The sequence below is a fragment of the Tamandua tetradactyla genome, chromosome 5 (genome assembly GCF_023851605.1).
Source record: "Tamandua tetradactyla isolate mTamTet1 chromosome 5, mTamTet1.pri, whole genome shotgun sequence".
Classification (NCBI taxonomy): Eukaryota; Metazoa; Chordata; class Mammalia; order Pilosa; family Myrmecophagidae; genus Tamandua; species Tamandua tetradactyla.
Window position 1 is genome coordinate 95,782,957 of NC_135331.1, and position 18,179 is coordinate 95,801,135.

Sequence of the window (18,179 nt, forward strand, 5' to 3'; positions counted from 1 at the left end):
CTTAAGAATAGTCAAAACAGAAAATTTTTCTTTTATACGTGTGTGGTAGTTAGATTCAGTTAGATTCAAGGTTGTCAACTTGGCCAGGTGAAGGTGCCTAGTTATGTTGCTGTGGGCATGAGCCAATGACACACGAACCTCATCTGTTGCTCATTACATCTGCAGTCGGCTAGGAGGCATGTCTGCTGCAATGAATGATGTTTGATTTAACTGGCTGGTGTTTAAATGAGAGAGCTCAATGTAGCACAGCCCAAGCAGCTCAGCATACCTCATCTTAGCACTTGCAGCTCAGCCCACGCCTTCGGAGATGCAGAAAGAAAACACCCCGGGGAAAGTTGTTGGAATGCAGAGGCCTGGAGAGAAGGCCAGCAGAGATCACCCTGTGCCTTCCCATGTAAGAAAGAACCTCCACTGAAAGTTAGCTGCCTTTCCTCTGAAGAACTAATGAAATAAATCCCCTTTTATTAAAGGCCAATCTGTCTCTGGTGTGTTGCATTTCGGCAGCTAGCAAATTAGAATAATGTGTTATCATAATCATTTAAAAATAAATAGGATAATAAAAATCATAGTTCATATCAAAACCAAGATATGAAGTTATTCAACAGATTTCCTCACTGGCAACATCCATATCCTAGGAGGAACACAGAAAGGGAAGGAGGAAAATGCAGGGTTGAGAGAAAGATTTGAGCAAAATAGCTTCACTCTAGCTATTATACAGTATAAAATACCACATATTAGTGAATTCTGAGGTACCAAAAAAAGCAATAAAGACATCCAATGACACAGCAGATCTCCTTTACGAATTTTTTCTCTCGCTATAAGGAATTATTAATTGTACACTCTAATAGAGAAAGACAAAACCAGAAGCAGTATGCAATGCCGCAAAGAACCCTATTTGTCTGTCATCACATTATAAACAATCACCCCGCAACACAGTCTCTTTTGCATGTAAAACTTACCGGAAGAACATTATAAGAAAATAGAAACAATCTACTGTCTCATATAACCAAGAGTGCCAGTAGCTAAAGTCAGGTGGCCAGACCAGATAACTCCTTCCACGCTAATGATTTTTCTTTCTTTACTCTTAAGTCCACTGCTATTTCTACTGATAACGTATAAATAAAACAATGCATGACTGTAAATTACTTGTAGGAAATGACACACCTTAGAAAGGGAGAGGAAGCCTTCACTTGAGAGCACCTCCTGTGCATTTCTGTCCATAAACATGCAGCACATACAAGTTAACTTGGGAAGTGAGTAGAGACTGGCAACATCAAAAGTCATACAGACATTCTGAATGTTAAGTATGGTGCAGAGATACTCAGAGGTGGAATCCTCCAGCTCTGGAAATCCATATTTATGAGCCAGGCTTAAAAAGTCCAGCAGCACCTCCTCCTTCTCATCTGTCAGTGTCGCTCGCCCAGTGTAGATATACTTAAGTAGCATGGTGAATGCTTCTGCAGTGGTGTCTTGGAGAGGGATTTCTGCTTCAGGTTGAGACTCTCGCATCCCACCATACAGTAATGCTCTGCACATCAGAGAATAAACACATGAGGAAAAACTCAAATAGGATCTGCTATAAAATATATGAACTAACAGTTAATGAATTTAAACAAATTCACTTAATGACACGAAGATCCTGGTTTAAAAAAAATGCAAAGTAATGATTTTAAATGGTCCTCTCAGGAAAGCAAGAGAAAACATTTAAAAACTATTTTGAACTACTTCTATAAACAATGGACTAATGAGATATTCTGAGAGCGCAAGATGCAATAAACTTTAAATAGAAAGATGAAAGTGATCTCTTTTGAGAGGAACAGATTAAACAGAGAGATGTTAAAGGTCAATAAGACAGTTTAAAAATTAAAACTAAAGGAAAAGATATAAGCAAACAAAATTAAATACCAATAATATCATTATCTCACATCAGATTGGCAGAAATTTAAAAAGTAATGCAATGCTTGCCTTCCATTCAGGATACCTGGGTTCGATTCCTGGACCATGCACTACCACTCCGCCCCCCCCTCCAAAAAAAAAGTAATGCAAAAGCAATGGGGAGGGGTTATATGGCAGAATGTTTGTCTGCCATGTGTAAGCCTTGGGTTTGGTTCCTGGCTCACGTACCCAAAAAGAAAAAAAAGCAAAGGGAAAACAGGTACTCTCAAATCTCATATACTGGGTTGAGAATACAAATGGGTACCCTTCTGGAGACTTAACTTAGTAACATCTATTCAAATTCAAAATATTTATACCCTTTAAGTCAGCAGTTCCATTTTTAAGGGTCAGGTCTAAAGAAATAATATAACAAAGTAAAGATAAATGTACAAGAATATATATTGAAACCCTGGGAAAAAAATCTAAATGTCCATCAACAGGAACATGGTTGATAAAATTGTAATACATATACTCTATTTAGCCATTGGAAAGATCAAGGGATATCAATATTTACTATCTTGGAAAGATGTCCACGATAAAGTAAGTAAGTAACTCAAGAGGTAGATTCATATATATCATCTGGAAAAAAGTACCTAAAGACATGCTTAATAATATGCACATAAAGGTATATACAGATATATCTACTTAAATCTAAAAAATCAGAGAAAAGTCCTATTAAACTGTTAACAGTGTTTGCTGCTGGGAAACAGAATTAGATGGCTGCATAGAAAAAGGTCCATTATCAGTGATTAATTATCATCTAATCAATATGTCAGTGATTACCCCTTTTAATTAATATTAGTTAAAATGCAGAATAATTCAAGTTAAAATGCAGAATATAAAAGTTGTATTATATATCTGTTACTACAACAACTTTTTTGAAGTTAGTAATTAGAGGTGGATTTAATTTTTATAAGTCGGAAATTAGGGGTTTGAGTAACAAGCAACAGCTGCATATAAGAAGGATTTTTACATCACTTAAATAAATAAATATTTGTTTAGTCTTAGCACTAATATAACTCATTTGATACAAGTTCCTTTAATTTGGGGTTGCCAAACTTCATGTTTTAGAGAAATGTGCTGGATTATCTACAGGTTCCCAGACCTCAGTAGACTGAAACCAAGAGGTACACATGTTTATCATTAGTAAGTACAGAGGTAAGTCTACCTACACAAGAACAAGCCTATCAGTCCAGTAAATCAGTTTAACTCTTAACAGCATTCAACTGTAAGGAGAGTTTATTGAGAACAACAAAGATTCAGTCAGAGATATTCTCTATACCCTGAAAAATGGTTGACTGGGCACTGTCTAGTTCTATAATTTTAAGATGGCTCCTAATGGAAAAGGTCATTCTCAATAACAAAAAATCTACAAGAATGACATTGTTGAGATCCAAGATGGCGTCTTAGTAAGGTACATGCGTCTTAGGTCCTCCGACTCCAAATCAACTAATAGGTGAACAGAAACAGTACAGAACAGCTCCCGGGGCTACAGCAGGGAATGGACACACAGCATAACCCAGTCTGGGCTGGTTAGTCTGACTGCGAAACTCGGCTGTGGTGAGTGAGATCCCCGAGCGGCAGGCGATTTCCCGAGCAGCCGCAGCTGCGGCGGTCCGAGCTAATCCCTCCCTCCTTCCCGGGCTGGCTGAGGGACGCGGAGAGACAAGCTTCCCAGCCAAGGCGGCCGGCGCCACACTTTTGCGGGCGGCTTCGAGTCTCGGCTTTGAGTCCGCGACTACGAGTCTCACATCAGAGGGCTATCCAAAGTCTGGGCTGGCAAGTCTGATTGCGAGACTTGGCTGCGGTGAGACCCCCGAGCAGCCGCAGCTGCGGCGGTCCGAGCTAATCCCTCCCTCCTTCCCGGGCTGGCTGAGAGACTCGGAGAGACAAGCTTCCCAGCCAAGGCGGCCGGCGCCACACTTTTGCAGGCGGCTTCGAGTCTCGGCTTCGAGTCCGCAGCTACGAGTCTCAGATCAGAGGGCTATACAAAGTCTGGGCTGGCAAGTCTGACTGCAACTCTTGGCTGCGGCGAGACCCCCGAGCAGCGCATGATTTGCCGAGCAGCCGCAGCTGCGGCGGTCCGAGTTAATCCCTCCCTCCTTCCTGGGCCGGCTGAGAGTATCGGAGAAGCAAGTTTCCCAAGCCGAGGCAGGCGGCGCCCTTCTTCTGCGGGCGGCTTCGAGTCTCGGCTTTGAGTCCGCGGCTACGAATCTCAGATCAGAGGGCCATCCAAAGTCTGGGCTGGCTAGACTGACTGCGAGACTCGGCTGCGGTGAGACCCCCGAGCGGCGCGTGATTTCCCGATCAGCGGCAGCTGCGGTGGTCCGAACTACTCCCTCCTTCCTTTCCGGGCCGGCTGAGAATATTGGAGAAGCAAGTTTCCCAAGCCGAGGCAGGCGGCACCCCTCTTTTGCAGGCGGCTTCGAGTCTCTGCTTCGAGTCCGCGGATACGAGTCTCGGATAGGAGGGCTATCCAAGCAGCGGTAGCCCCACCCCACGGGAGGCTTCCTGGTCTGGTGGGGAATCCCCCAGGCCCGCTGCGGCCCGCAACCAGCCACAGGGTCCCCTCAAGCCGCGGCAGCTGATGCCCCCACCACGCGCGGCCCCTGAACCAACGGAGAGAATTGGATCCGAAATCCCCAGGCCACGGAGATTGGTGACTGGGGGAGACCCATTCCAAACACTTGAGACAAACGTGTGCCACGTGCGCCACATACTGGGCAAGATAAGAAAAACAGATCCCAGAGATTTCACAGAAAAATATTACAACCTTGCTGGGTCCAACACCAAGAGAAATCTGAATAAATGCCCAGACGCCAGCAGCAGAAGATAACTGTCCATGCTCAAAAGATTGAGAATATGGCTCAGTCAAAGGAACAAACCAATAGCTCAAATGAGACACAAGAGCTGAGACAACTAATGCTGAATATACGAACAGAAATGGAAAACCTCTTCAAAAATGAAATCGATAAATTGAGGGAGGACATGAAGAGGACATGGGTTGAACATAAAGAAGAAATATAAAAACTGAAAAAACAAATCGCAGAACTTATGGAAGTGAAGGATAAAGTAGCAAACATAGAAAAAATAATGGATAGCTACAATGATAGATTTAAAGAGACAGAAGATAGAATTAGTGAATTGGAGGATGGAACATCTGAATTCCAAAAAGAAACAGAAACTATAGGGAAAAGAATGGAAAAATTTGAACAGGGTATCAGGGAACTCAAGGACAATATGAACCGCACAAATATACGTGTTGTGGGTGTCCCAGAAGGAGAAGAGAAGGGAAAAGGAGGAGAAAAACTAATGGAAGAAATTATCACTGAAAATTTCCCAACTCTTATGAAAGACCTAAAATTACAGATCCAAGAAGTGCAGCGCACCCCAAAGAGATTAGACCCAAATAGGCGTTCTCCAAGACACTTACTAGTTAGAATGTCAGAGGTCAAAGAGAAAGAGAAGATCTTGAAAGCAGCAAGAGAAAAACAATCCATCACATACAAGGGAAACCCAATAAGACTTTGTGTAGATTTCTCAGCAGAAACCATGGAAGCTAGAAGACAGTGGGATGATATATTTAAAATACTAAAAGAGAAAAATTGACAACCAAGACTCCTATATCCAGCAAAATTATCCTTCAAAAATGAGGGAGAAATTAAAACATTCTCAGACAAAAAGTCACTGAAAGAATTTGTGACCAAGAGACCAGCTCTGCAAGAAATATTAAAGGGAGCACTAGAGTCAGATACAAAAAGACAGAAGAGAGAGATATGGAAAAGAGTGTAGAAAGAAGGAAAATCAGATATGATATATATAATACAAAAGGCAAAATGTTAGAGGAAAATATTATCCAAACAGTAATAACACTAAATGTCAATGGACTGAATTCCCCAATCAAAAGACATAGATTGGCAGAATGGATTAAAAAACAGGATCCTTCTATATGCTGTCTACAGGAAACACATCTTAGACCCAAAGATAAACATAGGTTGAAAGTGAAAGGTTGGGAAAAGATATTTCATGCAAATAACAACCAGAAAAGAGCAGGAGTGGCTATACTAATATCCAACAAATTAGACTTCAAATGTAAAACAGTTAAAAGAGACAAAGAAGGACACTATATATTAATAAAAGGAACAATTAAACAAGAAGACATCACAATCATAAATATTTACGCACCAAATCAGAATGCCCCAAAATACGTGAGGAATATACTGCAAACACTGAAAAGGGAAATAGACTCATATACCATAATAGTTGGAGACTTCAACTCACCACTCTCATCAATGGACAGAACATCTAGACAGAGGATCAACAAAGAAATAGAGAATCTGAATATTACTATAAATGAACTAGACTTAATAGACATTTATAGGACATTACATCCCACAACAGCAGGATACACCTTTTTCTCAAGTGCTCATGGATCATTCTCAAAGATAGACCATATGCTGGGTCACAAAGCAAGTCTTAACAAATTTAAAAAGATTGAAATCTTACACAACACTTTCTCGGACCATAAAGGAATGATGTTGGAAATCAATAATAGGCAGAGTGCCAGAAAATTCACAAATACGTGGAGGCTCAACAACACACTCCTAAACAACGACTGGGTCAAAGATAGATGCAAAAATCCTCAATAAAATTCTAGCAAATCGTATCCAACAGCACATTAAAAGAATTATTCATCATGACCAAGTAGGATTCATCCCAGGTATGCAAGGATGGTTCAACATAAGAAAATCAATTAATGTAATACACCATATCAACAAATCAAAGCAGAAAAATCACATGATCATCTCAATTGATGCAGAGAAGGCATTTGACAAGATTCAACATCCTTTCCTGTTGAAAACACTTCAAAGGATAGGAATACAAAGGAACTTCCTTAAAATGATAGAGGGAATATATGAAAAACCCACAGCTAATATCATCCTTAATGGGGAAAAATTGAAAACGTTCCCCCTAAGATCAGGAACAAGACAAGGATGTCCACTATCACCACTATTATTCAACATTGTGTTGGAGGTTCTAGCCAGAGCAATTAGACAAGAAAAAGAAATACAAGGCATCAAAATTGGAAAGGAAGAAGTAAAACTATCACTGTTTGCAGGTGATATGATACTATACGTCGAAAACCCGGAAAAATCCACAACAAAACTACTAGAGCTAATAAATGAGTACAGCAAAGTAGCAGGTTACAAGATCAACATTCAAAAATCTGTAGCATTTCTATACACTAGCAATGAACAAGCGGAGGGGGAAATCAAGAAACGAATCCCATTTACAATTGCAACTAAAAGAATAAAATACCTAGGAATAAATTTAACTAAAGAGACAAAAAACCTATATAAAGAAAACTACAAAAAACTGCTAAAAGAAATCACAGAAGACCTAAACAGATGGAAGGGCATACCGTGTTCATGGATTGGAAGACTAAATATAGTTAAGATGTCAATCCTACCTAAATTGATTTACAGATTCAATGCAATACCAATCAAAATCCCAACAACGTATTTTTAAGAAATAGAAAAACCAATAAGCAAATTTATCTGGAAGGGCAGGGTGCCCCGAATTGCTAAAAACATCTTGAGGAAAAAAAACGAAGCTGGAGGTCTTGCACTGCCTGACTTTAAGGCATATTATGAAGCCACAGTGGTCAAAACAGCATGGTATTGGCATAAAGATAGATATATCGACCAATGGAATCGAATAGAGTGCTCAGATATAGACCCTCTCATCTATGGACATTTGATCTTTGATAAGGCAGTCAAGCCAACTCACCTGGGACAGAGCAGTCTCTTCAATAAATGGTGCCTAGAGAACTGGATATCCATATGCAAAAGAATGAAAGAAGACCCATATCTCACACCCTATACAAAAGTTAACTCAAAATGGATCAAAGATCTAAACATTAGGTCTAAGACCATAGAACAGTTAGAGGAAAATGTCGGGAGATATCTTATGAATCTTACAATTGGAGGCGGTTTTATGGACCTTACACCTAAAGCAAGAGCACTGAAGAAGGAAATAAATAAATGGGAACTCCTCAAAATTAAACACTTTTGTGCATCAAAGAACTTCATCAAGAAAGTAGAAAGACAGCCTACACAATGGGAATCAATATTTGGAAACGACATATCAGATAAAGGTCTAGTATCCAGAATTTATAATGAGATTGTTCAACTCAACAACAAAAAGATAGCCAACTCAATTACAAAATGGGAAAAAGACTTGAATAGACACCTCTCAGAGGAGGAAATACAAATGGCCAAAAGACACATGAAGAGATGCTCAATGTTCCTGGCCATTAGAGAAATGCAAATCAAAACCACAATGAGATATCATCTCACACCCACCAGAATGGCCATTATCAACAAAACAGAAAATGACAAGTGCTGGAGAGGATGCGGTGAAAGAGGCACACTTATCCACTGTTGGTGGGAATGCCAAATGGTGCAACCACTGTGGAAAACAGTTTGGCGGTTCCTCAAAAAGCTGAATATAGAATTGCCATACGACCCAGCAATACCATTGCTGGGAATCTACTCAAAGGAATTAAGGGCAAAAACTCAAACGAACATTTGCACACCAATGTTTATAGCAGCATTATTTACAATTGCAAAGACATGGAAACAGCCAAAATGTCCATCAACAGACGAGTGGCTAAACAAACTGTGGTATATACATACGATGGAATATTATGCAGCTTTAAGGCAGGATAAACTTATGAAGCATGTAATAACATGGATGGACCTAGAGAACATTATGCTGAGTGAGTCTAGCCAAAAACTAAAAGACAAATACTGTATGGTCCCAATGATGTGAATCGACACTCGAGAATAAACTTGGAATATGTCATTGGTAACAGAGTTCAGCAGGAGTTAGAAACAGGGTAAGATAATGGGTAATTGGAGCTGATGGAATACAGACTGTGCAATAGGACTAGGTACAAAAACTCAAAAATGGACAGCATAATAATACCTAATTGTAAAGTAATCATGTTAAAATACTGAACAAAGCTGCATCCGAGCGATAGGTTCTTGTTTTGTTTTGTTTTGTTCTTATTATTATTACTTTTATTTTTTTTCTCTATATTAACATTCTATATTTTTTTCTGTTATACTGCTAGTTCTTCTAAACCGATGCAAATGTACTAAGAAACGATGATCATGCATCTATGTGATGATGTTAAGAATTACTGATTGCATATGTAGAATGGTATGATGTCTAAAAAAAAAAAATGGTCAGCACAATACTGCCTAACTGTAATGTAATTATGTTGGAACGCTGAATGAAGCTGCATCTGATTTATAGTTTTTTTTGTTTTTTTTTCTTTCTCTTATATATTTTTGTACTTTTTATTTTTATTTGTGTTTTCTCTGTGTTATCACTTTATTTCTTTTTCTGTTGTCGTGCTATTTCTTTCTCTAAATCGATGCATATGTACTGAGAAATGATGACCATACACCTATGTGATGATATTAAGAATTACTGATTGCATATGTAGAATGGATTGATTTCTAATGTTGTGTTAGTTAATTTTTTTTAATTAATAAAAAAATAAAAAAAATAAAAAAAAAAAGAATGACATTGTTATAGATGTTGTTATGTTGAAGACTTCCTAGGATTTGTTGTTATGCTTCGTTAAATATTTTTCATAGAGTAAAAAGTGCAATATTTTCTACAAGTGACTTGTAGCTTGAAAAAGTATTACACACTTACCGAAAATATTGGCATCTGGCGGCTAAAATTACCCTGTGGGCAGGAAAACGTTTCTTTTCCACAACAAAAGTGACATCACCATATTCTTCCCCAATCAACAAGGCACCAATATGTTCAGACAAAATGTGCACATGATCAATTTCCCCCACTGCAGTGAAGGGTCGAAGAGGGTGGCTGTTGCTCATCTTGTAAAACAGATGATAGCAGCTGATCTATTATATAAAGAAGAGACGAGAGTTAGCGGGGGGAAAGGAGTACACGTACAAAATTACATACTATTAACATAGCTAGGTAAAAATTTAAAGCACTTTCAAAAAAATCACGAGATTTCATCAGGGGAATCTTTATTAATCCAATTATTCTGGGACCCAATTTAGCCTGCTTTCATTGGAACTACTACCTTCACAGCTTTATAGCACTAAGAAAGCAAAAACACAGAACATGGAGTCACCACAAGCTAGAAAACTGTACCTAACTACAGGCCATTTGTTTCCTGGAAAACCTCAAGAAAATGAACATCAACAACCACAAGAATCCCTCTTTTAGCATAGATATATTTAATATACCCATTTTTAAATATAGATATATTTGGTTGGGTTAACTATACTCAGTAAAAAACATCACGTGGTGATAGATTAAGACCTAAAGGACAAACAGGATAAACCAAATAATCATCAGATTTCAAGTAGTTTTAGTGGTTTTGATATAAAATCATCTTAAATATTTTACAAAAAGTGTTATATTCTTCTAGAGTCACAAAAATAGCTTGACAATCAAAGGGGTAAAAGTTGATTAACAGCTTTACATGTTAGAAAGAGTAGTTATGATTTTAGAAAGTGAGAAGTGTTTATATTGCTAAATGTCTAATTGCAGGTATTGTTTTTCCGATGTAGGTAACCCAGTAAGTGGATGACAGCCTTCATGGCATTAAGGTGCACCAGATGGGGAGGTGGCTGTTGGCTCAGAGGTGAGCCAGCCACTCTGTTGATGCATCAGTCCCTCCACTGGACCACTACAACTTCTTGAACTCTTCATGTGGACCAGGATTAAAGACTGAGCAGCAACTTAGCATTAAACTTCCACATCCAGGTCAATTATTAACAAAACGAGTGGAAAACTGTCTGTCTCCCCAGTGACTGCAGTGGAATCTCTTCATGGCCCAGGTCCCCAGCTATCTGCTCCAGCTATCTGTTATCCTATGTTCATGGTACCCCCAACAAAGAAAGAAACAGTAAGGACTGTAATGTAGGAGAACAGGGAAGATGAGTTGCCCCAGATAGGTGAACAAACTTCTGATCACCTAGCGTAGGAACATCAGAGGGCTAGCTGCACACCCCCTTACTGCAAATACAAACCCCTCTTCCTGAACCGCAGCTTCCGTCTGAAACCCCTAAAAACTCAATCATCTCCAGTGAGCTGTGTATGAAAAGACCAAATTCAGCTTAAGAAGATCTATTTAGACATGTGTGATACAACAGTCAAATGTGTAATACAGTAAATAATGTGTGATGGAGCAATTTAACATAGGAGTTGGCAAACATTCTGCAAAAGGTCAAATAGTAAATATTTTAGGTTTTGCAGGCTATATATTGCATAACTACTCCACTCTGCCCTTGGAGCACAGAAGCAGTCACAGACAATAAGCAAATAAGTGAGCATGGCTGGGCTTCAAAAAAACTATTTCTAGAAAAAAGTTGGATTTGGCCTGCAAGCCATAGACCCCTGGTCTAATGTATGATCAAGGGCCAACTGCTCTCTAGACAAAGAGTCAGAATGATTTTTTTTTTGTTTCTGGCTCAGACACCAAATTGATGTTCAAAATAACATGGTCACGTCCCATGTCAGCCATGAAATTCTAAAAGCTACTAGTACTTGTTTCAAAATTCCATTCTTCTTGAAATCAAAATTCTCACATCATTATTCAATATTGCAATATGGTACATGACACTAAACAAAAGGCTCTTTCCCTGACTGAAAACATGCAATGTACATATCTATTGAATATATTCTCTAGAATAATTTTCTCTTAAAATTTTATCCAGGTCATGGGTAAAACACAGATCATGGCTAAATAACTCTTGATAAATAATGACTGGTTTTTGTTTAACTAGTTCAGAAGGGAAATGTATAATTCTTCAACTGATATATACATAAATACTATAAGTATCTCTCAATGGGTTCTCCAGATCTTTATTTCTCAGTACCTAAGATTTCATTTATCTAATAAAATTTACATTTTAATTATGCTTTTCCAATTGGAGACATAAAGAGAATATTTCCAAGTACATTTTTAAATATCCACCTAGTAGGAAACAAATACATTTTCATTGGCATATAGAAATAATTTTAATTAGACCAGTGATTCTTCCCAAGTTTGCCACACACTGGAATCACATGGAGAGATTTAAAAAAAAAAAAGAAGCCTGAGTACCACCCATCAGAATTCTTATTTAATTAGTCTGGAATGGGGCCCATGCGTGGGTATTTTTTTCAAACCATTCCAAGATGATTATAACAAGCAGTTCAGGAAAAAAGTCATTGATTTAGATTCATTATTATAGGCTCACATCCTCTTATTCAGGTACACAAGTATACAAACAAAATATGCACAGAGATTTATTTAGGATATAATTCTATTTTGAATCTGTACTACAAAGAGGCAAATAGTGCTTACAATTGAAGTTACCAGTGTCGAAGCTTGTACACAGAAAATTAGCTTTTTTTTTTTTTTTTTTTTGCATGGGCAAGCACCAGGAGTCGAACCCAGGTCTCCAGCATGGCAGGCGAGAAGTATGCCTGCTGAGCCACCGTGGCCCGCCTAGAAAATTAGTATTTTTGCTGATGGGTTAGCTTTTATCTACAAAGTTATAGTTTGGGGTTCACCTATTTGCTTTAAAAAAAAGCATGTTTTAGAACCCACACATCAAAAAAGAAAAAAAAAGAAATCATACATCAAAGTTAATGTTTTAAACCATGAATTTTAATTCAATAAACAATAAAATCAGTAAAAATTGTTCACATTCATGGAGTGAAACTTTATTAACTAGTTTCTTAAGCTTTAAAACTTATTCTGTCATTAACTACATATGTGATAGCTGACAAATTTCTGCTTTCTATGGGAATGTTTCCACACCTGTCATGGTTACAGCTGCTAATTACTTTTTTTTTAGATAAAGCCACTTTCAATATTTGCTGAATATCTTTCCAAGCATTTTTATGAATATGTGAGCATATGAATATATACAATTTTTCATGAATGAGATATTACATACACTGATCTCTTTTTCCATTCAACAACCTATTGGAGAAATATTCTGATATTAATAAATATGTTATTTTAACAATTTTAATGCATAATTTACCTCAATACCATAAAATTCATCCATATAATGTATGCAGTTTGATGGTATTTAGTAAATTTATAATGTTGGGGAACCATCATCATAATCCAGTCTTAGCACACTTCTTTTACTCCAAAAAGTTTCCTCCAGCCTATCTGGAAAATTCCTGCTTGCTTCTCCAGCCCCAATCAAGCACTGATCTGCTTTCAAACTTTTTCCTAGATACGTCCTATAAATGGAATGATACGATGTGTAGTACTTTTTGTCTAGGTTCTTTCACTTAGCATGTTTTTGAGGTTAAAATATTATTTTTCATGCATTTTACAGTAATTTCTTCTTTCTTATTGTGAGTAGTATACCACACTGCATTTATCCACCCATTCATCAGCTGGCAGACATTTATACTGTTTCCAGTTTGGGCTGTCATGAATGATGCTGAAATGACATTCACATACAGGTCTTTTCATGAAGTATGTCTTCACTTCTCTTGGGTAACGCCTAGAGAATTTATTTGCTGGATCACGACAGTACAAGTATATGTTTAACTTTCTAAGAAACAGTTTTCCTAAGAAACCATGCCATTTCACTTTCCCACTAACAAATGTATAAATATCCCAGTTTCTCCACATCTTCACCAATACTTAGAATTGTCAGGCTTTTTTTACTATAATCTCTTTTGTGGGCAGGTAGTGGTATCTTCTTGCAGTTTTAATTTGCATTTCCCCAATAAGTAATAATGTTGGGCATCTTTTACTGTGCTTATTTGCCATTCATATATTTTCTATAGAGAGGTCTGTTCAAATTTTTATTGGATTATTTTTCTACTTATTATTGAGTTATAAGAGTTTTTAATATATTCTAGATACAAGCCCTTTGTCAAGTATGTGATTTGCAAATGTTTTCCCCCAGACTGTGGAAAGCCTCTTTATTTTCTTCATATGTCCTTTTCAAGATCAAGGAACTTTAATTTTGATGAAGTCCAATTTATTATATATTTTTTCTTTTATGAAATGTGCTTTGGGGTCATACTTAAGGAATTACTGCAGAACCAAAAGTCAAAAGACTTTCTCCATTTGGAGTTCATTTTAGTGTATGATGTAAAATAAGGGTCTAAGTCATCTTTTTTTTTTCACACATCAATATATAATGGTTTCAGCATCATCAGTTGAAAAGACTAGCCTTTCCTCATTGAATTACTTTGGCAAATTTGTCCAAAATATCACATGACCATACTTCTCTCGAAATGGAGTAACAGTGGCCAGATTTATGATCCTGTCAGAAACCAGGGAACAGACAAAATACATGAAACAACGAAGGTCAGTGAATGCTGAGAAATAGGAAACAGAGTGAAGCGAGCCCTATATTTGCCCCAGCTTACTGCCTTGATAGAATTTCCAGAACATGGTATAGGGAGAGGAAACCTAGGTGGAGTCCAGTAAGCAACCCAAGTAGAAGAGAGGTAGCTGAAAGTGTGGGGAGACCAAGGTGACCAAAGTCTGCAGGACAGAATGCAAAAGATGTGAGAGATGAAAAAAATAAATATCCAGAGACCTGCAGAATTGCCCTCAAATATTCAGATGAGTACTGATCCACACATGCATGTAGGGAAGGCCTGGGAAAGAACCACCCAAAAGGATTAGATATAACATGCAAGGTGCACAGTACGAAGAAAAGTGCCTGTTCTCACCAGCCATCCAGAATCATGATTCAGAAGGCAATGGGGAGAGTGCCAGAGAAGTAGGCAATAATTAGCCCAACGATGACCCCCTACATTGCTCCTGCTTGACAAATCTCGAAAGCAAGACTCAAAAGAATAAAACTCTTTCCAAATAATTCAACTGCATCCCAGAGCAATGTCAGAAATACAAAATTATCCAGCACCCAGAAAGGTAAAATTCATTATGCCTGGTATCCAAACAAAAAATGATCAGGCATGCACAGAAACAGGAAACTAAAACCCATAATGAAGAAAAATCATCCTTGTCTTGTTTCTACTCTTTGGGGGAAAACAATCAGTCTTTCATCATTGAGTATGATATCAGCTATAGGTTTTATGTAGATGCCTTTTGTTATGTTGAGAAAGTTCCCTTCTATTCCTAGTTTGTTACTGAGAGTTTTTATCAAGAACAACTGTAAGATTTTGTCAAGTGATTTTTCTGTACCTGGGATGATCACAGTTTTTCCCTTTGCTCTATTAACATGATGACTCACAATGCTGTGACTTTAAGACTTCTGACATCAACTGCTAATGACTGCAGTCACTTCAAAGATTTTTAACAGCAGCTCAACTCTGACTGACTACCCACAGTGAGGTCAGGCTCTATAAGTTAGAGAAATCCTCTGCATTTCAGACACTAGCTTCAAGTCTACTACTGCTGTAGAACCATGTATTTCTCCTGCAAATTGGTCAATATTTGCTTCCTATATGTTGGGGCTCTGCTGTTAGCTGCATACATATTTATAATTGTTATATCTTCTTGATGGCTTGGTCCTTTAATCTATGTATAATATCCTTCTTTGTCCCTTGTAACAATTTTTTACTTTAAGTCTATTTTATCTTGACTAGTATATCACTCAAACTCTCTTTGGGTTATTTACATAGAATAGTCTTTCTACTATTTCATTTTAAACTTAATTTCTTGTTTTGGTTTGCTAATGCTGCCAGAATGCAATATACGAGAAATTAATTGTCTTTTAAAAAGGGGATTAATTAGGTTACAAATTTACAGTTCTAAGGCCGTGAAAACATTGTGGTTAAGGCATCAAGAAGAGGATACCTTCACTTTAAAAAGGCTGATCACATCCAGGGTTGCTCTGTCACATGGGAAGGCACATGGCCATGTCTGCTGACCCTTCTCTCCTGGACTAGTTTTAAAATGGCTCTCTCAGCTTCCATGGGTCCTTCTGGTTTCTCCTGAAGTGTTTTCTTTCTCGAAACATGTATGGGTCCTCTCTTAGCTTCTCTGGGGAAAACTCTGGATTTCATCTCTTAACTTAGTATTTCCCGGGGTATTTTTGGTCTCCAAGCATCTGTACTTTCTCCAAAAGGTCTCCTAATTATAGGACTCCAGTAAACAGATTAAGACCCACCCTGAATAAGTAGGGTCACATCTCCATGGAAACAACATAATCAAAGGGTCCCACCCAACAATAGGTCTGCTGCCACAAGACTGGGTTAAAAGAAAATGGCTTTTCTGGGGGTACACAGCAGTTTCAAATCAGTACACTTGCGTCTTTGAATTTAATGTGAGTTTCTTGTAAGCAGCTATAATTCGGTCATGCCTTTTTATCCATTCTGGTAATCTCTGCCTTGATTGGAGATCTTAGCCCATTTACATGTAAACCCACTACCAATAATACAGGACTTTTTTCTGCCATTTTGCTATTTGGTTTTTATCAGTTTTATACTTTTCCTTCCTCAATTCTACCAGTACTGCCTAATTTTGTACTTAATTCATCTTTATCATAGTTAACCATTCTTGAGTCCCTTCTCATTTTCTTCTTTGTATATTTTTTAGGTATTTTATTTATGGTTAAATTTAACCATATCTAAATCTAAAATATCTCATATGATTTATTAACAAATTAACTTCAATAGCATACACACTATTTTCTAACCCTTTTCATCCCCCATCTTTATGTTTTTCTTGTCATTAACTACATCTAAATACATCATGTTTCCAACACCACAGATTTATCATTACATTTTATGTATTTGCATTTTAGAGCCTTTAAGAAGCAAAAAGTGAGTGATGCAAGATGGCAACCATCACAGGCTTGGGATAATTTCCAACTGTTGGAAGAACTCGAAGGAGGCCAGAAAGGAGGAGGAGATGGCACAGTTACCTGGTGTCACAAATACTCTTCATGGTGAAACAAGGAAGAATTCTCTTAAAACGTGAACAAGACAAGGATGTCACCATCATTGTTTCTCCTGAGCGTGGCCCTGGAGGTCCTTAACAGTACAGTTAGAATGTGGTTTCTCCTGTTTGGGGCTTCTGGAACTTCCACATGAGCTAGGTGCATGCCTTCCCATGGATTCTGATCTGGGCTCGTAACAGCGACAGAACCATGCGTGGTAGGCCTCCCGAATACATCAATGCATTCGGAAATGAAGTGTCCGTCAAAAAGGCAGTCCCCTTCTCCAAGTACCAAGAGAAAATTTGTACAGATGACTGCAAAGTGGCTTCTAGGGAGACCATGAGAAAGAGTAAACTACAAAGAAACCCTGAGAGAACCTGGCCAGAAGGAAAAGCCTTTGGAAAGAGCTAAGCGGGCACTAATTACTTTTTTAAAATTCTATTTTATAACCCTGCCACCACCACCTTTTAATATTTTTTGGCCTGTTATGTGAATCCAAGATGCTTCAGTTACAAAACAAGAATATAACTTTATATCATTTACAATCAGAATTTATGAAGAGGATTCGTACTTTTTTATTTTTTGTATGCTGTATGGTGTGGTCACATTTCATTCTTTTTCCATGTGAGTATCGTGTTACTGCAGCACCATTTGTTGAGGTTTTTTTTTTGCTTGCTCGGTTTTTTGTTTGTTTGTTCTTTTGGGGGGGGGAGTGCATGGGCCAGAAATTGAACCCAGCCCCCTGGCATATCAGGCAAGAATTCTACTACTGAACTACCCTTGAACCCCCTGAGGATTCATACTTTTTAAAAACTTTAAAATTGTCAAAAAAAACTGTACTATTATTATGATAGAAAATCCCAAAGATGGCTGCCTTCAATTCCTTCCCTCCCTATAAAAACATGACACCTCCCCATTGAGTAGTAGAATCTACTTCTTCTCCCCTTGAATCTGGCCTGGGCCTGGGATCACTTTATTAACCAAGAGAAGAAAAGTTCTGAACCTTTGGAAACGTCTGTGCTTGTATCTTGAGGAACCCTGAGCTGGCACCGACTATACAAGAAAGGCAACAAGGGAAGCCCTGAAATTGCATGAAGAATCAAGAGATCCAGATGACAATGAGAACCAAAGCCTCAGAGATACTGATTCCCATCAAGCCGTTTCAACCCAATACCTGCCATGTGAGCTTCCCAGTTGAAGAGCCATATATGTGAGGATGTTCCAACCCCAGGAGACATCATGTGGTACAGAAAAAAGCCATCCCTACTGGGATCTACCTAAATTCCTGACCCACAGAATTATACACAATGT

At 38.1% G+C, this 18,179-nt stretch overlaps 1 protein-coding gene across 4 annotated transcripts in view; it reads right to left on the bottom strand.

Annotated features, from left to right (window-relative positions):
- The window catches only part of BTBD9 (BTB domain containing 9), a 540,815-nt gene that overhangs the window by 467,491 nt on the left and 55,145 nt on the right, over nt 1-18,179 (bottom strand). For 3 of the 4 annotated variants that reach the window (XM_077161674.1, XM_077161670.1, XM_077161671.1), the window contains 2 exons: nt 9,667-9,878; nt 1,165-1,528 (listed from right to left, as the gene is read on the bottom strand). In XM_077161674.1, coding sequence (XP_077017789.1) covers nt 1,165-1,528; nt 9,667-9,851 — 549 coding nt within the window. In that variant the 5' untranslated portion in view covers nt 9,852-9,878. Of the gene's footprint in view, nt 1-1,164; nt 1,529-9,666; nt 9,879-15,784; nt 16,350-18,179 lie in introns of those variants that run through there. The other variant, XM_077161672.1, reaches the window with a different exon arrangement.